Source organism: Vanessa atalanta, chromosome 24 (assembly GCF_905147765.1).
Source record: "Vanessa atalanta chromosome 24, ilVanAtal1.2, whole genome shotgun sequence".
Lineage (NCBI taxonomy): Eukaryota > Metazoa > Arthropoda > Insecta > Lepidoptera > Nymphalidae > Vanessa > Vanessa atalanta.
In genome coordinates this window covers 5116100-5138695 of record NC_061894.1, presented here as the reverse complement: position 1 = coordinate 5138695, position 22596 = coordinate 5116100, and the positions used below count along the sequence as shown (strand labels likewise).

At 30.7% G+C, this 22596-nt stretch overlaps 2 protein-coding genes across 3 annotated transcripts in view; both read right to left on the bottom strand.

The window, feature by feature from the left end:
• Positions 1–463: 463 nt before the first annotated feature.
• On the bottom strand, positions 464–1789 carry LOC125073311 (peptidyl-prolyl cis-trans isomerase FKBP1A-like). The gene is made up of 3 exons (XM_047684089.1): positions 1628–1789; positions 1265–1425; positions 464–1021 (listed from the first exon to the last, which is right to left on the bottom strand). The coding sequence occupies exons 1-3, from the start codon at positions 1662–1664 to the stop codon at positions 893–895; spliced, it is 327 nt and encodes a 108-aa protein (XP_047540045.1). The 5' UTR covers positions 1665–1789; the 3' UTR covers positions 464–892.
• A 2776-nt stretch (positions 1790–4565) lies between these two features.
• Positions 4566–22596, bottom strand: part of LOC125073368 (calbindin-32) — a 134696-nt gene continuing 116665 nt past the window's right edge. The window contains exons 6-13 of one of the 2 annotated variants that reach the window (XM_047684171.1): positions 19257–19313; positions 18179–18262; positions 16956–17011; positions 13452–13497; positions 12449–12460; positions 11212–11268; positions 9944–10015; positions 4566–8981 (exon numbers count right to left, since the gene is read on the bottom strand). In XM_047684171.1, the coding sequence (XP_047540127.1) occupies positions 8829–8981; positions 9944–10015; positions 11212–11268; positions 12449–12460; positions 13452–13497; positions 16956–17011; positions 18179–18262; positions 19257–19313 (537 nt within the window). In that variant the 3' untranslated portion in view covers positions 4566–8828. The remainder of the gene's footprint in view (positions 8982–9943; positions 10016–11211; positions 11269–12448; positions 12461–13451; positions 13498–16955; positions 17012–18178; positions 18263–19256; positions 19314–22596) is intronic. The other variant, XM_047684172.1, reaches the window with a different exon arrangement.

The following is a 22596-nucleotide window of genomic DNA, read 5'->3' as shown; positions in this document are numbered from 1 at the left end:
TGAATAACATTTTATATGTAATTTTGGTGTAATATGAATTACTTCATAATAGTGTATCATGTCTTCTTGAGCGATATAATCCTACACGACGGAAGAGTTACTTTTCGAAGCATGAGATTACGCTGCCAACTATCAAACTCAAGCCGCTTCGTATAATTTCTTAACAAAAACATACCAATATCTTTATCGTTTAGACTCAGGATTTTAACCTAGTACCAAATTAGCTAGCTAGTACATTAAACATTGTTATTACAACATGGATGATTTAGTGTGGAAAATTAAAGAAATAATTTTACAAAAATATAACATGAGTTATTTATAAATGACTGATTAAAAATATTTTCTTTTAATGCAATATGTTTAACCGTGATTGAGTAGGTTTAATGCTTCATTTTTGAAATTCCAATTGAGAGGTCACAGCGGAAGTGGGTACATGGTAAAAAATGCTAAATAAAAGAATATCTGTGTTAGATGATGTTTATTCTTAAAGTATTACATATAATAAAGCTTTTGAAGTATGTACCGGAATACAATTAAAAAGGAAGAAGAAACATCTTTGATAGGCAAATATTATTCAATCTTGTGCTTACAATTAATATGCAAAATTCATTGAGAGTACATAAAAGATATAAGTATAATTGACTTTGAAATGCTCACGGAATGTCTTGCATATAGTTTTATTCATGAATCAAATACAATATTAAAATTTATTATATGAAGAAATTACAAAAATGAAATATATCAAAACTCTTTATTGATTGCATGAAAACCCCCTTAACATAGAAATTCAACTTATGTAATGACTTTGAACACTAAAAGGCAATGCTTAAAACCTCTTTTGTGAACAATTAGTTAAGTGAAACTAAATCTAGTGAACAAAGTTTTGATGTGTTTATTCAAGACGGATGAGTTCAACATCGAAGATGAGTGTGGAGTTTGGTGGGATGACTCCGGGGTGACCTTGCTGGCCATATGCAAAGTCAGGAGAGCAGGTCAGCTTAGCACGCTCACCGACAGACATCTGCACAATTTAATAAATTATATATTTTCTGTTAGAAATCTAATTCTAATTACTTCTTGAAAATTGATTGCTTAACCTCTAGCTACTAAAAATAAATTAAAGATATGGTAAAGATATGAGGTACATTCGCATACTTAATTAAGTAAGTATATTATGGTAAGTATTATCATAAAAGTGAGTTCAACATTCATAGGTTATGTTTTTTTTTTGCTCGCTACTAACTATGACTTTAATGTGTCCTACCTTAGCGACACCTTGATCCCAGCCCTTGATGACCTCGCCCTTTCCAATCTTGAACTTGAAAGGCTTGCCTCTGTCACGGGATGAATCAAATTTTTGCCCGTTCGTCAGCGTACCGGTGTAATGGACAACGACAGTTTGCCCCCGTTTTGGGTAGGTTGCCTCTACAAATATTACAAAGTTTTAACCATTGTCGTGGATTAAATGTTCTATTTCCAAACTGATTGGATCATAAATACAATAATTATGATTATTCTTATAATTAGTATTACAATTTGAAGTAAAAAAAAGGTGGAATTAGAAATATATAGTTTAGGGTTATAATAAAATCATAGGCATTGTACTAGGTAATTAAGAATAATTTACCATCGCCGGGCGTAATAGTTTCAACGTCCACACCCATGTTTAGACAAAATCCTTAATAACTTTTTACTATCCGACACGATTTATGTAAATTACGACCGCGTAAATTGCACCGCAACGATGCGCTACGCCCGGTTATCCTGAAAAGCTTAACAGCGCTTTATTTCTTGTCTATGGTTTTTGTATGCGTTCTGATTGGCTAATTTTATAAGGCGACGCTCGAAACAGATAATATACAATTTTTATGTAATTGCTGAGTCTGGATATTCTTGCCTATTCAATAATTTTAAATTATTCCATGTACTCATTTGAAATGTATTTTTAAGTAGGTATTGTATTGTATTCAGCAAATTTAGATAACAAATTATAAGTGAAGCTTATACTTGCGGATTTTTTCATAAATTTTGTAAGATTTTTCATGAATTTATAGTTTTAAATTTTGTATTTAAAGATATAAATACAAATTCGTCTCGGGATGCCTGACAAAATTGATAAATTAAACTAATCTAAGTTGAACTACTCAATATCGAAATTGTTTAACTTGAGAAAAGCTTAGTTAAATTTTATGTATATTAATATGATAATGTAAGAAAAGCTTATTTATTAGCAAAATCATGTATCGATTATAAAATATATTTTATGTACATTGTTAGTATCATTATTGCTTGTCTACCGCTGCCGTATGCTTAAGAGAAATAGAAACCAGACACACTGGCGCCGTAACGCGTTACGGAACGAAGCACTATACTCTCCCATAAGAAGTTATCACTTCAAAAATTGTCATCTGTATTTACCTACATAGCATATCGCTGTCTATAGCTGGTCTCCCAGGGCGCCCTAAAGTTCCCGGCCTTACGTAACCCATATTAAATTTCATATTAAAGTTATATTATTAGGTTAATATTATATGATGCTGATAATATAACATTTTAAACATTTTTAATGTTTATAGAAATAAAACTTATTTTGACGATTTAATAAATAATGGCAAACTCAGTTTTAGCTAATAAACTTCCCGCCGGCAGAGGTTACACCTACGGGGTTGATACTCATCGCATATTCCAACATCAATAATAATAATATTGTTGTGCTCTAGTTTGAAGTGTGTGTGGGTAGATTAATAACAACAGGTACAATGGACAAACATCTTAGCTTTTAAGACTGGTGGTACGCCTCGGCCATTCATGCACACCTACCCACCTAGCAAAGATAAGAGTTTGAGATCACTCGCTGTGTGATTGTGGCCTAAACGAAGGTTCCGCAACCCATATCCTGTTCTTTTGTTCTAAATTTCTTCATCCCATTTACGACATTCTCCCTCCTAAAGTACCTCGCCCTATAAATGTTAAATGTTTGTTGATGTGTTTAGTCCATTTTTTTTCTTTTTTATATGTAAATATATTAAATGTAATAAAATATGTAAGTTGTGAATAGTCCAATTGAGTGTTATATTTTGGTATATATAGTTTAGAGTACTAACAATTATTTTTACTTTACCTTATTATTAACCCTTAATGTTTGTGTTGTTCTAGGTTAAGGATTAACGAGGAAATTGCTACTACTATGCTAGTCTTGAAAATTTAATTGAGTTTGTTTCCCCAACCGTAACGATCAATCTCTTTCGTGTCTTCTCCATCGTATATGACATTGGCGAAATAATCTGTGCCCTGTCGGCACAACTAAAAGCCATTAAACTAAAATTTGAATTGATTTGAAGACTGATGGTGCATGGGCGATGTAATGAATGGTTAATATTTCGAATAGTCTTTGGACGGTGGTGACTTCATCAGGTGGGCTATTCATAAGTCCACTTACCTATATTATTAAGACACTACCCTATAAACTCCTTTCGTACCTTATGTAAAACAACAACGGTTGAAGTTAACTTTGGTCAATAGAAATGTTATTGTAATCGTGTACAGTATTAACTTTTGTTCGGAAAATGGTTTTAGAAAATCAATTACGTAAAAAATAATATTTTACTCACATTTTTAGTACAAAATTTAAATATGTAGTTACAATAATCGCAATATATTAGAGAACCAATAACAAAACAAATCCAGTGATTATCTAAAACATTTGAGTCAAAGCTTGATAGTGTCATAGACACTTATTCTACATTTAGTGTAATTTTAATATAATTATCATCAGTGGGACCATTACTGTTAGAGCTTAGCAACTGTTGCTATCAGTATAAAATATTTGTTGCGGATTAATAAATGTTGCAGTCGATAAATCAGTATTATGTACATGTCCTATTTAGGACATATTCAATATTCAAATTGCACATTTTATTTAATTTTATATATTAAGTTAAATATTTAAGGGAGATTAAGTCAAAAGGTACGAAATAAAAACACAACTTACAAATATAAACACTTTATAGCAAACATCTTCATTTTTATTTTAACACGTAGTGCCAGCCGCCAGGCGTTGCGACTATATTGACAAAGTTATTTCCCACTAAACAACATTGTGCTACGGCAACATCTTTGTCTATTTCGTAGTTTTTTTGTATTTCAAAGACGGATTAAAATTTCCCTATAAGGTACTCACTTATAATAAAAAGCATGTTTTTCTTATTACTTATTAAAATAAAATTAAATTTATGTATATACTATTGCATGAAAATGTTGTCTACTTTTAAAATTATCATAAATTATATACTATAAGGAGCCATTTTATTATTACAATGTTCCTCGATATTTGATTATTTATTTAGCTTCATTTTATTCCATTTATGGCTTACCGCACCCTATTTATATTATTATATATATGTGACTTGTGAGATGATGCCCGACAGAGAAGTATGGAACAAGAAGACATGCTGCGTTGACCCCAAGTAAAATTGGGATAAGGGCAGGAGGATGGATATATATATGTAATATTATTTTAACATTAATAAATATCTGTCACAATAATCTAATTATTTAATGTTAAATATAATGCACTTAATTTGATATTATACTTTATTAATATTTTAGTAAGTATACTATTCCAATTTAAAAAAATACAATATAGGTGGAACTTATTCAAGCTAGTATTTTGAAGTTTCTAGACAGGAGATGTTGGTTGTTTTTTGTGAAATAACCTTGCTTAGCCCATAAGTTACAAATAATTTAGCTTAGCTAAACATTTAATATATTTAATTACCCATTTAACATTTCTAAAACATTTAGATAGCATAAACACCAACTTAATTAACAATTTAATTTTCAATTTGCAATTATGGGTGCTTGTGTGAAGAAATTTGACAATTATATATATTCTAAAGTTCAATTATTGTACTTGGATATTTTAAAACCAACCCAGAGCCCGAAACTTTTTAATTTGTAGAAATAAACGATAAAATAGCCTACCCGTTGGCACGTTATCACTTTTGTGATACGTCAATTAACATTTGCAATTTACGATGTTTCGTGGTAAAATAACTAACGATTGTACAGAACAACTCGGCCCTAGTATACCCCAGAATCAATTACAGATTAGGGAATTCACATAATATTAAAGGTACGCTTAAATGTGTTTCGAGAATTGTGACAAATTCTTAAAGTTTCGATTTAATTTCAATAAAACACTTTAATAGCGTTTTCACGCATGTGTGGCTTTGACCTAACAAGAATATTAAATCCATCCACGTCTATACAAAGCTAACATCACAACATTAATATACAACTAATAATATATTGATATATAAAATTCTATTATATATAATATAATTATACGTATTTATTAGAACAGCCTTCAAATATAACGTTATTTTACAACCAGTTAATTTCTTTAATTTCTTTTTATTAATGATTAATGCGCAAAGACAAAAAAACGCTTTTGTTTTTTAATTTTACTATGGCAACAAATACCTGATGGGTTTCACGTCTCAAGTTCGGCCAATGAGAGATTGTTTTCCTGAAGTCTGCCAATTGATCTTGATATTATATCCTTGTCAGTTGTCATAGTGTAAATTAAAAAATAATAATTTTGTTTTCTTATTTCAAAATTTAATTTATCGCAAAAAACATAACATTATTGTAAGTTGACATAATGATATGATTATTTGTAAGGGCAAATAAATAAGTATAATATTTTATCGTGAACTCTTCGCCTTTACATTAACTTACAACTTACTTGTCTACTTGACCACGGACCTGACATCAGACTTATTAGGAAAGCATTTTCTCACCTCGGCCGGACATTAAATAACGTAACTGCCTAGGATTGGTAACCGTAGATTTAGTTAATATTTTAAAACGAATTTATTGCGAAACGAAATACAATTTGATATGGAATCGTTAATAAACACTTCACTTTTGTAACAATGTAACGAGTTCCGTGGGCTTAGTCAAAATACACTTAATAATTGTAGAACCGATTTGTCACTTTTGCTAACCGGCCTTAGATGATATATTTAACAGCTTAAGTGTAGTGATAAGAAGTATCTGTTTCTAAAATGTGTCCCTCAAAACAGTTCGTCTCAAAGGACAAACCTTAGGACGTTGAACCATATCTACGATGCGGTGCCGTACGGAGCCACGGCGTCGTGCCATTTTTAAAATTTTTATTTTTATAATCTTCCTTTGACTTGTCCCTTAGAACGGGACGTGCTTCCACTAGTGAAATCAAAAAGTCTAAATTTAAATCTTCCGCCATTTTATGCAAAAAATTACCGCACTATGCAACTGACAACACAATATTAGTGAGCACGTGCCGGTAAATGATGCCGTGGTGCGACACGGCGCCATCTGCCGATGGCGGTGCCGTACCGTTGTACGGCAAACGGCGCCGCACCGTAGACACGGGTCCGAGCCCTTACCTGGTTGACCCTTACCTTAGTTTCACACTATAGTCCATTCCACGAATCGAACTCCTACAGAATAAAATACTCGTACGTCATTGGTCAAAGCGAGAGGTAAGAGATAGCGAGACAAATTCGTCATGTAAGACAATCCTAAGAAATGATTTAAAAAATTGAATTTACGCGTATTAACCATTGAACATTAACTTTAGGAGCTCGTTTCTTGAAATGAACTTTATTGGCTTCTAACCTCCATATTTTTATAACTTCAAATTCATCAATTATAATGTGAATTTATCATAGCCCAACGAAATAAATTTATTATCCTCTAAAACAAACATTTGTGCATATGGCGTTTTTCTTAAATTTATTTTTTTACGAGCAACGAAGTATTTTGTTAAATAAGTATATATGGAAAATGTACTTTTTTGAAATAAGAATATTATGAAAATAGTATCTATGTTCTTTTTAAATATTTGGCATACGTTTTGGCGTCACAATGATGACATTTGTAATAACCTTCCCTTAATAATAAACATTTTTATATATTTTTTAAAACGAAACTAAATAAACAGGCCGCTATAGTTAATAAACTAATGTGCAATATTCATAGTTATTATAGACACGAAAAATCTACACATAAAACAACTTTCTATATAAAATAAACACATACATATATGACATCCATTTGAAACTAAACAAAAAATCTACATATGCAATTACGATGATACAAAATATACGATATTTATTTAAAAAAAAAAAAATCGTTAGTCAATTGTACAAATTTAAATTATTTTTAATCTGTGCAATTGTCTCACGACACCAGTATTTCTACTACAACGATCATAAACGTAGAATGGATTGAGCGATGTATGTGTAGGTTATATGTTTATTATTTCAGAGACAGAAAGCAAAGGGGAAAACAGGAAAGTCCCAAAAATGTACTTGTCAGAAAAACTATGCCTTTTAACTTTGCCACAATATAAAATCGAAATTGCTTAATAATGTTTATTTGTATCTTCATCAAAGAATATGCTGGTTTAGTTCTTCACATGGTCTTCTTTCTTTTGAAATAAATCTGATCTATAGAGAATACTTTTACGCATACATATATACGCATATAATAATTGAAGTTTCAGGAATATTATTTCCTGTCAAAAACTAATCATAGATTTATTTGTACGACATTGGCACTAACTTATTTTCCATCGCTCAAGCCCTTCTATGTCATTTCGACGACAATATCTCATCAAACTATGGCAACATATGCATTAAACTGTAATGGACGAGCTAATAATTTGCACAAATCGTTTGCGCATTATATCAGTTCAAGGTTAATGATACGCGGGCTTATTGTGAAGAGTTTGTGTATCGTGGAGAGCCATGAGATATTTTCCCTGACCATGGGACCAATCCTACTAATTTGTAACAGCCAAGATAAGTTTCCGATTCTCTTTAAGTCTTTTTAAGTCGGTAGACTTCGGAACGATTCGTTCGTTATGTCAGTAGAATGGAAAAATCACGGTCAGTGATTACGTTTTCGATTCAATTGCGATATTCGAAAGCGACATTTTTTTAAGTTGATTGGCCACCAGCTCTGAATTCCACTGTTACAGTTTCCAACTAACAGTGAGACAGAAATATCACGACAGATATCACGTGCAGTATTAAATAGCAAATATTCACAAATGTGGCCTAAGATACAGTGGCGTAGCATCGATCACTAGCACCCGGTGCGGATTACAAATTTGCCGCCCTCTTATTTTTGCAATCGTTATCGAGTTTGAAGTCGACATAACGGGCGGTTTTCGACATTTTGGTAGTACGAGTGTGTTACTCGTACTTTGAAAGATTTACGCATGTAGATTGACGTTTTCGTTAATTTTTTATCGAGTTTGAACTCACTTGATTTATTTAGGTGAGAGCAAGTGAAACTTTATTTTAAAAATTAACTATTAACCGTGTGAGGTAAAAAAAATAATTTCTTTAAAATAAGTTAAACCTCCGCAGTACCGCCCCCGGCAAAGTGCCGCCCGGTGCTGAACGCACCCTCCGCCCCCCCATGCTACACCACTGCTAAGATAACCATCACCACGTAACGTAAAGTTCACTGCTACAATAGGACGACATTTTGTAGGTATTAAAGAACTTAAGTACAAGACACTTCCTTTGTATTTACTTCATAAGTACAAGGAATTGCAGTATTCAGTACTATTCATCCAGAACAGCGCGTCAATTTGAACTATTACTTGGGTTTAATTCTCGATCAGCCCACGTAACATTTAATATAGAAGGGAAATTTGTATTGAAATTTTATTAGGAAATCTTTCAAGGAACGAATCTCAGCTCGTCTGTTACAGATTTTATTTCATTGAACTACTGGGACGGAGTGGTGTGTTTTTTTGGCTTTTCTTATGGAGTCGAGACTTCTTCTTCTTGATTGTGCTTAGCCAGAGCTAGAAGGATCATTGTCAGTTGTTTCCTACTGATTTTCCCTTCGCTACTGTACTCTACTCCTTGGAGAATTGTTTCTTCGAACTCGAGGAGGTCCTGTGCGTCGTAATCCTGTAAAACGAAGTAAATAAATAGATAATTTGCATTAAGCATTGAATTTAACAAACATGAACAAGAATTAAACAAGATGTTCCACTTTAGGGCCAAATAATTTCTAGTTAACGCCTTCATTTACATAGAAATTGAAAGAGCATTACTTCATATTACTAAAGCATCTAGTTCTGTATTTAACTGAGTATACGTATTAACTGTTCATTTTTATTAAATCTATATTATTATTATTTCCTGCTGAAATGAATCTCTTTAAGGTATAAGCTAACTTTCTATACTAAGTTCATATCTTGTAAAATTTTCTGGTACGTATAATATACACTGTATTTAATAAAGAAAAAACACGTAGAATATTATATAAAAAATACGTCGCTTTCACCGCTGAGTACAACACTAATTATGTATAAGAACAAAACACGTACACGTACATACGCTCAGTGTTACCCGAATTTTGAACTCCATTAAAGATTTCCGATTCAATAGGTCAAATAAGTTCTACAAAATCAATTGTTCGTCCGTCACAAATCGTCCAAGGGCTCCGGATAGGGAGAGATCAAAAATAATATTTGAAAAACGCTGATTATTTTTATATATAAGATTAAAAGCTAAATAAATATATTACATGTTTGTACTGAAAAAAATATGAAGGGGCTGGTTTCTGGATCGCGCTATCGTTTGGTTCACAATATAAATAAGGTGTCAACTGTAAAAATTTAATATTTCCATTTTTGGAACTTTATTTTTAATGCAATTACCACCCAGTCTAATAAGTGTCACCCAAAACTAAGGAAGTAGTTTTTTGAATCGTGATTGTACACATATATCGATAACGGTTATGAAAGGATAGACTTTTTAGGCGTCAGTGCTATCACCGATCCCCATGTAATTTGTCTGAAGAATATCTCACCGAAGATCATTTCATTTCGAGAAATTTACAAACTACTATATACAATGTAACTTACTTTTTTAACAAGTTCTAAAAGATCCTTTAGAAATCCACGAAGCTCCTCATTTTCGATAGAGCCGTTATTGTCCTGAAAATGTAAGCAATATTTTTGTTAATAATGTTTTAACAGACGTGGAACATAATTCTGGTGCCGTATTAAAAGCTTTCGCGCAGGTCGCGCTTTTAACTAAAATGGTTCTATAATTCGGGAACATGAAGTTAATTTCTAAAGATAGTATAATAACATATATAAAATATAACATAATTAATTATATTTAAGTGATTAAGTTAATTTGTGATATGTTGTTTTTTCATTGATCTAAAAAAGGCCAATTCTATCTTTCGATCTGCCATTGCTCTCTTATCAGCGGGTATTACCTTTTAATTTCAGCTCTATTGAGAAATATCTATAGTGATAATGTAATAAATTTATGATTATTAAAAAATGGCGATTTATTTTAGTTTTCTATCAAATAATAATAGTCTGATAACACGGCATTTTAGGATCTAACCGAGTTTCGTTATAGAAATAAGCGGACACAGAATACTACTATCTGTACATATAATAAAATTGGAGTGTCTGTTTGTAATATTAAAATAACCCATTTTTACTAAATGCATATGTATGTATACACCGTACATATACCAAAATAACATTTTTTACAATTTTTGTCTGTCTGTCTTTTTGTTCCGGCTAATCTCTGGAACAGCTGAACCGATTTCGACGGGACTTTCACTGGCAGATAGCGGATGTAATAATGAGTAACTTAGGCTACTTTTATTTTAGAATTATATATAGAATAAAAATAAAATCACGCTACAATATCCAAATAACTTAAATTCAATCAACGCGCACGAAGTCGCGGGCACAGCTAGTATACTATATAATATATACTATAATATGCAATAAATAAAGGAGGCGATTTGTGAAAAAAATAATGAATAAAAAATTGGTGTACTGTAAAATTATCAAAACAGGACTTATTCCTGTAGATAAGAAAAATGATCACAGATAATTTATAATAATATTATTATATGTAATTATAAATTACTAAAATATAGCTATAGAAAAAAAACTGCAAGATTTTTATGTAAGTTTCGTTATTGTTTTGGCTAGGTCGATTTAGTTATCATTGTCTAAACATATTCTAACATAGTCTGCACACAAAACATCACAACATTTTTATTTAACGTTGAAATTTGTGAATTAATACAGTAAGAGAAAATCTACCCTTTATTAACTATAATTTTACATTAAAAAAAATGCTATAGATAAATACTTACCCTATCGTAAAGAGAGAAAACACGTTCGATATCGTCCTTTGTTAATTTTGTTGCGCCCTGTTAAATTAAAATATTAGTTTCTTTTCTTTTTTTAAAATGTTTATATCTATTTTTAAATGTATAGCTATAATTAGCAGGGAAATTTAATCATTGACGGTATTTAAGAAAATATTTTTTTGGGTTTTTATTTTTCTTTTCTGCCAATATTCGCCTTCGAGGATATCCATAATTATGACATGTCAAGTTAAGTCAGTTTATAGGCTTGAAATTCAAATCGATTAGAATTTTTAAAAACTACAATAATGGAATCTATGTTGACGGCGAATGTTTTTTTTTTAATTTAGCTACACATTTAAAAATAGCCGATAGCATTCGTATTATTCTCTATTAACAAAAATAAACTTTATAGTTTAAACAAAATTTATAGTTTTTTTAACATAATAATAACTGAATAAAATTATATATTTAAAAAAAAAGTACAGCTAGTTTTTACTCATTGTAAAAAATATATTAAAAATCTATTTATTTTTAAATAAATATAATTAGTAAAATAAATAAAGTAATTATTGCAGATTAGAAAGAAAATATATAAAAAAACCAACTAAGTATATATACCTTTAGACCTTATATTATTACTTTTTTAAATATCTTTTTTAAATATCTTTTTTAAATATATAGTTATTTGAAAATTAAAAAAAATATAACTTAAATAAAACAAGCTTCTAAATATTTAACTAAAAAGTAATCTTTTATATTAAAATATTTACAGTGTTCACCTAGCAACGATGCCGATTACCTATTAAACAATTTGTTTTATCTTTGCATTAAAACCATTCATTTTGACATTTGTTTAAGTTTTGATTCGTTGAACTTTTAAAAGCTAAGGTATTGCAAGTTGCAGCTTGCTATATTTTTAAAAAGTCCTTATAGGTCATTATAGTAGTATAACGTTTTATAAATTAACATTAAAACAAGTATCTTTATTATAAAGGAACATATTTTTTTTATATATTATTTTCTTTGATTAAGAATTAAGCTAATTCATACGTAACGACAATAGTTCAAAGATATATTTTAAAATGACTAGCTATTAAGTTTAATTAGCTGTATTAGCTGTAATTATAATGGTGATGAAAATATTTAAAAAAAGTTTGTAATGTGTTGGCTGTATAATTTCATCCTTAAGTTTTTGTTTCATAATATTTTTGGCATCGTTGTTAGACTAATGAGGACTCACCTCTATGCCCTCCTAAGAGTGCAGTGCAGACAAGCAGCAGTGTTAAGATAGATAGAGTCAGGCAAATCAAAGGTAACATGCTATTTGTCATTTTAAAAATCTATTATTTTAGAATTATATTTTGAAAATAGTTTTCAATAATCTAAATTACACTTTTTTTGGGCTTATGTAAAAATAATTCTACTAAGTATAAAAACCGTTTTATTAAATATTATAAATTGTCAAAGTATTTTTTATACTGTTTTAAATGCCCATTTTTAACTATGTACTATATTGCTTGTAATAGTGCTTATTTCAAATAATATACCTACAAAAAGTGAACATTTTTCTCACTATCATTTGTGATGTATGTGAATCGGAATGTGTTTGTGTGTGTGACTAATGTCAAAACAACAAGCAAATAAATGAATGTAAAGAAGTTATGAAAAGATATTAAATCTAAATAAATAATAAAAAATCGGTTTATTTATTAATTTTTTTATAAATTGTTTATGAATTATTTAAGATGGTTGTGCAAATTAAAAGAAGTTGACTAGTGACATATAAGTGAATGAAAACAAATGATACCAAATAAAAAAAAATATTAATATCTTTTATACAGCATTATGGACTGTGTAACTTTTAACATAGCAAACTCTTTTTATCGGTGTATAAAGTTATTAAACAATAAAATTATGTAACGATCAAAACATTTTTTTTTTTAATAAAACAAATAAATCCTCTAAGCTTACTAAAATATTACCTAAAAATAAATAAAAAAAATTATAAACGTCAATTGTCAATAATGAAACAAAAAATATCGATTTGCTGATATGTTTTAATGTTAAAAAATGGAAATGTACATTACAATTACGTTTTAATTAAGATGTTATAAACACACATTTTAGTCGTTTTCTAACTGACTTAATTAAATAAGTAATTGAACGAAATGCGAACTATCGTTATGACAAAATGGCGGACGTGAAAATGTCGCAGTTTTGGCGGGAAATGAACTGTCACTCACCTTGAACACCTGTCGGCACAGGAAGTTTTCCTTTACCGGTAACAACCTGAGAAATATTGGTTCAATTTTCATTACAACTGTTTAGATATTTTCACATCAATAAAATATATAATTAATATTTTTTAATTTTCAATATCGGAGAAAACCAAAAAATATTTATCATTCTTATGATAAATATTTATTCATTATTTAACCGTGTAATAATAGATAAAATATTGAAACTAGATTTTTATATAGCTTTTTATATATATGAGGTGACGTGTTTTTGTAATGCCTCAATACATAAATGTAATATCAGAAGATGCAACGTGTTTCGGAGAAGATTTAAGAACAGTACAGTAACAACCTGTAAATGATGCTGGGCTAAGGGCTAAGGCCTTTGAGGAGAACGTTTGGAGATTATTCCACCACGCTCCTCCAATGGGGATTAAAATACAAATATGGCAGAATTTTGTTGACATTAGACACATACAGGTTTGAATTATAAAAAAAAATTGAGCACATGTAAATTCTGGGATTGTGGTACTTGCCTTTGATTCCACAATCATCGGTATACGTATTCTAACCACTTTTTTTTTTTTCCACTGAGTTGTCTCTATACTTTCGTTATACAATGTAGCTGTGAGTTCTTTTGTGTACATTTATATTTTATCTTGATAACAAACTGTGTAATTGCAAAAAGAGTTGCGATATAATAATAATTTCTTAATATAATAGGAAGGAATTCTAACTCAGATCTGGGGTTGGCTATTGTTTTATATTTAGGCTTTAAATGTATTTTTCATCGTCAATCCCAATAGTGTGATACAAGAAAAAAAAAAAATTAAATATCAAATGTTTAGAACTTTTAATTCTGATTCCTATTATTATTTAATTTTGTCATTACGCTTTTTTTTTGCACTTATTTTGTCTGCAATGTATTGTTATCAATATAGTTTTCTTTTGTTTTAAAATAATAATTGACGAGTAGATCATATTATCCAGACGTGCTTAAGCAAATATCTTTGTATAACAGTTAAAATATTTGCTATAAGTATTTAATATTTATGCCATATTATTTTGTTAGAAATTTTAATCTAGATTAATACTACTTATTCATAGACAAGTTCGGAATCGGCCTTGATTGTATTAAATATGGCGACTAAAACTTTGATACCGTAAAACGATAAAACAAGCAAATTACATAATCCGATCTCGTCTCCGTCGGGATTAAATCGGAAAATTCGATGTTTTACCGGCTTTCCGAATATTAAGAACGGTCTCGCTTTGTTGCTAATATTTACGGTTCGAAAAAGTATGTCGATGGCTTAATAGTAATTTTTGCCATCCAAATTATCTGGTTTTAACTAGATATTTTCACTTTCAAATATTCATACAATAGTATTAAATGAGGGGACGTATTTTGGAATCCCTTTGTAAATTATTTCTTTTATAACAGTTCGAAGTGCTCACTACTCAAGGGTTTGAAATAAGAGCCCTTAAAAATATTTGTCTTGAGTCTTACAATATTCGTAACTATGTTCAACAAATAAACATTCAATTTGTATCAGATGATGAATTTTTGAGTACAATATAACTATATACGACTCTGGTTTTGCAGTTTCACTTGCTCAATCATTGTTGTCTTCCAGGAAGGATATATAATATACATATATAATTGTATTTAACTAACCTAACTTTGTAATTTAAATGCTGGAAAAGACTGCTTTGAAGTCGGGGCGAAACGCTAATATAATATAAAGATAATAAGATAATATTTGACATATATGACTTTTATAATAAATTGAAGAACGTGCTCAATAGGTACTCAAGGATTTAATACAAGAGCCCTCAAACCGCTAAACGTATGTCTTGAGTCTTGTACTCTTCGTACATGAAGTCACTGCTATTATCATTTGTACTGATAATACCCATCCTTTACCCAATTTATAGCCTGCCTAGCTAACCTAGTTAGTCTATTTCAATGGCAGGAGGAGGTAAAATAAGTAAACAATTTAACTTTGATTTGAATTGACAACTGATACGAGATCCTTAATGGTTTATGGTATTATACGTAATCATAGAATGAGTACGTACAATTTGTAATATTACTCATAAGTTATGATACATACATGTACATTATCTGTTTTTGGTTTCCATAAAATAATTATAAATATTAACTCTTTTTGCTATTGGCATATAATATACAGGAGCCTACAGCTACCTACCCTGGCATGCCTTGTCTGGTTTACGGTTTGACAAGGTATATGTAACTGGTTTTTGAGTTTAAGTTTGTAGATTCGTTTCTGTTCAAAAGAAGTATTTGTGTTATGTTAGATTTATAATTATTATATTCAATAGGAATATAATTATTATTAAAAGTCGTTAATTGGTCTTTGATTAGTATATGATACTACTGGTTGCACGCGGCTACCCTCCCGTTTTAGGGTTTGGTCGTCAGATTAGGCATAGTCAATGTCCTTGAAGTTCAAGCTTAATAAAATTTCCTCAAATTCGGTTACGAGGTTTGGTCATAAAAGAGCAACAGACATACATACAGACAGACAGGCAGGCAGAGTTGCTTTCGCTATTAAAATATTATTATAGATTTCCTAGAGTACGCTAGAAGGCAATGTAGGATTTATGAAGGGCTTTGTAACAATAATTACTTTATATTGTAATTTATAGTTAACCGAGGCAATTACTCAAAAGTGATTCTGAATCATTGGTTATATAGGCTGAGATTATTTATATATCTAAATAGAGCGTCACTTACACAAGAACTAAAACAAACGAGCCAACTTAATATCTTGGTGTGCGTGACACCTACACTTGACACTCGCCAAACGTCATGCTACTTTATTAGTGTGTGTGTGTGTGTGTGTGTGTGTGTGTGTGTGTGTGTGTGTGTGTGTGTGTGTGTGTGAGCGTGAGCGTGTGCGTGCGCGCGTGCGTGTGCGTGTGTATGTGTATGTGTGTGTGTGTGTATAACTCAATCCCAGCTTTGATAGTCTATTTACATTCTACATAAATAAATAATAAAATAATACATGTTGTATAAGTATTGTGCTTGCATTGTTGTGTACTCACGTCTCCTAGCGAGGCTGTTGAACGTGTCTGGTTGTCTTATTTAAAATGTAATGTAGATCAAACGGCCATCTGATGGTAAGTTGTAACTATTACCATTATTGGTGTAAGAAATATTAATCGTTAAGGAATTATATGATGAGTTAATGATAATGACCATTTACTATCAGGTAGCCGATTTAAGGTAATCGCCAATATACTATAAATCTTGGTAACGAAGAAGCTATCCTGTGCCTGTAATACTGACTCACTCAGCCTTAAAACCGGAACATAACCATACCAAATAGCTTTTGCATTGTTTGGCAGGAAAATAAGTGGCGAGATAGGTGTATATCGTTGAACAAATTTCAACAACGATTTTATGTTTTTACTATAATATATAAAAATATATATATATGTGTTAGTTTAAAACGAATTCTAGGATTTAAAAGTACTTACTTCGCCATTTCCGACAGTTGAAGGCGGCCATCTTTATTTGAATCAAATACTTGGAGCTGTGAACACAAACTGCTTTAGTTACTTTTATTATTTAAAAAGCCATTTATTATTACCATTTTAATTAAATGAATATATGAAAAATGGCCTTGAGTCTTGATATTTAAGTAATGCTAAGAATTAAACATTTATTCACTCAATTAAATGAAAATAGTATTCTAAATATAAGTTAAGTCTAAATAAAAATAAGCAATGACGTCGACAGTTCAGTTAATTTTTGTGTCTTCTGTTAACCGATTTAATTATTTATCAATAACTCTCTAATGGTCAGGTTTTTGGTATAAGAAAGTATATATGTCCAAAATTTCAGGTATAGTGGTTTGGCACGTGTTAGAGAAACAAAAGGATGGACAGATTCCGCGTTCATAATATTAGTATATATAACTTCGATTGAATTTCGACCTTTGGGAGTACACTAGTTAATTAAAATTAATATCATTCCTCGACTACAAAACGCGTCACAAGTGTATGTGACGTTGGCATAATGTTAATATGCCTTTGATATTAAATCACACAAAATGGCTGTCTGTTACGAAACTGACGTCGCGTACGCGTTCGGGAACTGTCAGTCGCGTCGGCTATTAATCATTATGATTGAATTAAAATACTCTTCGAAAATATTGAAATCAGATCATTTTCAATTAAAAATATAATTATGACTGTTGTCGCCCGCGTATACGCTCTCGTTTTGGCGTTTAGATCGTCAAGTGAAAATATTAAAAATATGAAAATATAAAAAAGTAACGTTAGGATTTAAAGCTTGCTCTTAACAAATTTCATCAATTTGTTTTCAGTCAAAACGCAACAGACTAAGCTACTTTCGCATTTATAATACATGTATGTATTAGTATAAATTCAATGAAATTACATTTGTTGCAAAATATGAACATCGTCTATCTTGATGTATTTCTAGACATTGTAGTAACAGTGCAAGAAAAATATTCTTAAACAGATAATAACCTATACCAGTACAACACCGGGGGGAGGTATCGCTAATCACGCTAAGAGAATACGAATTGCAATTCAACGGGGATTGCTATCCTATATTGCATCCTTGCCACCATTCCACGCGGTCATGATTTGTAGCGGCTATTTATAATTTTTAATTGTTAAGCTTATTTAAAACTTAATTTGTCTTAGTGTTTATAAATAAACGTTTTCTTCACCATTGTGTCGGTATACTCGATGAGTTTGTCTTCAGATACGTCGTTAATTTTCTTCGCTTCCTTCAGCAAATCTCGGAGAAAGTTCTGGAAATATTTATCAAATTAACGGTTGAATTTAAAATCTTCTATGTTTTTTTTACGATTGTTGGCGGCCAATTTCAATAGAGATCAGCCACTTACGCAGGAGATGTTATAGTGCACAATGTGTGTGCAATTACAGGAGCACTCTCTATTCTGACACTCTCATAATTCGGACGGCAAATCCAACACGACCGGAAAGTGTTCAGACGCAAGACCAACTGATTTACGTGCTCTTTAAATTTATATACATTTTAATCCAATGGGATGTTTTAAAATAACTCGTATGGCGATGGTAGCACGCCAGCTTAAGTAATGTTTTTGTGAGGTTCGCGGTAAAACTCTGCGAAATCCTTTGGTCAATTTAATAAATCCCGCCCGTAAATGGGATATTGGAAAGGCCTGGTGATGGTGGGGTTTTTTGATGATGCACAAAAATTTCATATCTATTTAGCATAAGCATGGTTGTGGTTTACGAATGTATTCATTTAAGATAATTTTATTATTAAATATAGTAAGAGGTCATGTTATTTTATTATGCACATATATAACGTAACGGAGCCGTTAAATATCAACACAAAATACTAAAAGGAAACTCAAAATGTCTAAACAAAAAGTCTACGAAGAAAAATAAATATCATAATAAATATGTTATAATATCTATACAAATAATATACTTTATCATCTCTTTTAATATTGTATCACTAAATTAACGTTTCCGTTAACAATTAATGAATGCAGATAAATAACAATTTAAATCTTTGTTAAACTTATAAAAAAAAATTGAATTACATTTCATTGAATTTTGTTTCAATTAACGTTCTAGTCTAAGACTACAGATTAAAAAAAAAACATATTCAATACAAATCATTGCCTATACACTTTTAAAAAAGTTAAATTTAATAAATTAACGTTCCAGTTTTAGTAAACAGATTAAAAATTTACATTCAATTTAAATCTTTGCATTAACGTTTAAAAAAAGTTGTATGTTATACAATACCTTAAGCTCATCAGCTTCAATGTATCCGCTGCCGTCAGTATCGTATTCCCTCCAGATCTGAAACAATATCGATTTCATCAATAGGAACCTGTTGCTATACGTTGTAATATTTAATGGCTTCATATTTTTTAGCAAGTATGATAAAAACATTGTTTGATATTAACGAAAGTTTGAATAACGATTTAGCTGACGATGTGAACAATATAGATAAAGATTAATGTGTGTATCGTAAGCTTTATATATTTTTCGTTTGTGTTAATAATTTCAAAAAAAAAAAAACGCTTGTATTTTCAATCAGCCCAAACGCTATGAGCTGTTCTGTGATCGGCTTTCCATTGGAAGTACTCATCTGTTGCTCAGAGGTACTGCCGGTCTTCTAGCTCTAGGATATGATGACGTATTATTCGTCTCACATATTGGTGAGTTGGCGAGCGAATTCGTTAGCGTGACGGATTAACAGCTCCTTGTATTAGTTGCCAAGCTCCGAATTTCCTCTTGATTGTTCTCATTTCAACATTTTCAATATTAATAAATATTTAGAATATAAATTATAATAATAAAATTCTTTTTTAAGTAGAAGATTTCAAACCTTACTCAACTAAGCCGTTCTATTCGTTGGTAGGTTTGAATTTCGGGCGAATCAGGGATGTTATGGAGCTCTGTGACCGTAAGCGAAACTATTGGATGTACGAAATAAAAATCTGTCAAGTTGGAAATATCAATTTTTATAGCATATTTTTTATTTCGTGTACTATTTCGAATTTGCTATTCAAACTTTATAATTTAAATGCACGTTAGAAACATTAAACAAGGCATTGCGATCTAAAAACAATAATCCCGCAGTTTGTAGAGCTGAAGAGCTGTTGTGTAACCAAACTCGAAACGAACAGTAGAAAAATCGCAATCATTCAGAAAGTGATATTCGACATCGACTACTATCGAAGAAAACAAGCATCAAAATGTTTTCAACAATTCACAAGTGAGATCCGAAGTCATCTCTTACAGAATGTCATCTCTTACAGAATGTCACTGCAGTGCGGCGCTCAGTTTATAGGAGAGAAAAAAAAAATCCGAAAGAAATTTCATTTTTGCAAACTCTATCGTTAAGTTTAAAATATCAATTTAGTTATAACATCCGAGGGAAGTGTAGTAAAGTTAGATGTACAGCGTTAGTCTCTTGCCCGATGTAAAATAACAATGTCGATTTTTCTACACGAATGCTTTTCGCTAGTATAAAAATATCTTTTAGATAAAATTAGCGAGGAGTTGTGTGGTGCTTGAAAAAAATCTTCTTAAGCTTGTACGTTTTAGAAAATAATATATCTCATCTTATGGCGCCGTTATAGTTATATTTCAAGTTCAATTTTGAGGGCATTTTTGTTTATATTCATCATTACCTCGACAAAGGGTCTCTTGTGTTACGCTGTCTCACTGACCCTCAAAACCGTTACCCAATATGTAATATTGCTGTTTGGTAGGAGAATATCTATTTCATGGCGCTTCTGTAAAGAGTCGGCTGAAACTGATATTCTAGCGGAAAATCGTGTCTATGGTAACGAGGCAATTATCTGATTTTGTTTAAAAAGAAATTAGAATGTCACCAACGTACTATATATTATATTTAACTAGCGATCCGCCCCGGCTTCGTACGGGCGTAATTTATTAATGATGAAAATGATATTATATAAATATAATATGAGCTCTATAACACTCCGGAATAACGCAACTTTATAGCCGTGATTGTTATTAAAAATTAGATTGTTAGTTTCGGAGATTACCCCCAATTTATAAACGAACAGAATTTTTGTCTGGATAATATTAGTATAGCTTATATTTATTTATTTACTAGACCACCAATATACACCCAAAACATCAAAAAATAGACCGAACAAAACGTGTCATTTCGTTATGGATGATAAATCAATAATTTCGACAAAAAAAATGTTGACTGCATCGATGAATGGAATCGTACTTCAGACACGATGGGTTGGGTTTAGGTAACTTGGTTTAAAGTGTACTGTGGTTGTACACTTTACAAGCTAAGTTTGCTAATTGACACGACTATACCCTGTACAAGTTAGCTTGATCTTTTTGACAGATGTAAATTTTACTGATCGACATTACATTGCAATGACGAACATATTATTTTCTTAATTTAATGATTTTAAAAATATTTAAAAAAATACATATAATACAAAAGTTCCTAAAGATTCAAGCGTTATCCGAAAATTTTAAGACTTTTTCTATTATATATTATTGCTTTAAAGAAAAAATTAAATAGAAACACTGCAATAATAGACGCTTGTACAATGTTACATCGGTCGGACGGTAGGGACGCGAATAACAGGCAGTAACCGCTACAAATATCGATTACAAAAATCCTTATCAAAGATCATTGTTAAGTTCTTGTTACGAACGGGGGTCCTTTTGGTTGGTGTATCTATGACTAGCGGTTGGGTCCTCTTTAGCTGGTATAACTCTTTTTAGAAAAATAAGTTAAAAAAAATTGAATTCTAATTTGAATTACGCATTCCATCGTTCCATCGACTGTTATATATGTTATATTTTCTGTTTCTCATCACTAGCCCGTCTGTCAAAAAGATCAAGCTAACTTGAACAGGGTATAATTACCTTTTATTTCATAAGAAAAGTTTTTTTTTTAGTTGCGTATAAATTAAATCAGAAATTATCTACTACAGAATTGTCAAAAAGAATACTTAGGTATTAAAATATCATAAAGTTTTATATATATTGGAGTACATCACATGCGCGTCGTGTTCAGCCGTTTCAGGGTTCTGTAGGTTTTATAGCTCTTAAATATGTCAATGTGGACGTACAAATTTTTATGGCAGGTAGTAAATTCAACATAATGCTGTATTGTGAAATGAGATTATATATGATGAGAATATATATGGTATTGTTAATCAAAACTGCTTTGTGAGCGCTTATTCCAATTGCCGCTTGTCAGTTTGACATTTTTAAGCTTGTGTGCGTGTATCTGCGTATACGTGTATAATCACAACTACTATAGTAAAGCTAATCGATGTAAAGCATTGATACTATTATGTTCTTTATTCCGTATATATTTTCTACGGGTTTGATTTTCAATGGTACACAAAATAAAATTATATACGAATCATAATGAATTACTGAAATAATTATAATATATTGGATATACACACACGAAATATGTAAAATAATAATAATATGAGTATAATATTAAAATCGATTATCACTCATAATAATCGTAAACTTTAAAGTGTTTACGGTTTGGGTAATTTTATTTTCAAATTTGACCGTCAAAACTTGTAACAGTTAAACATTATTTATGCCAGATACG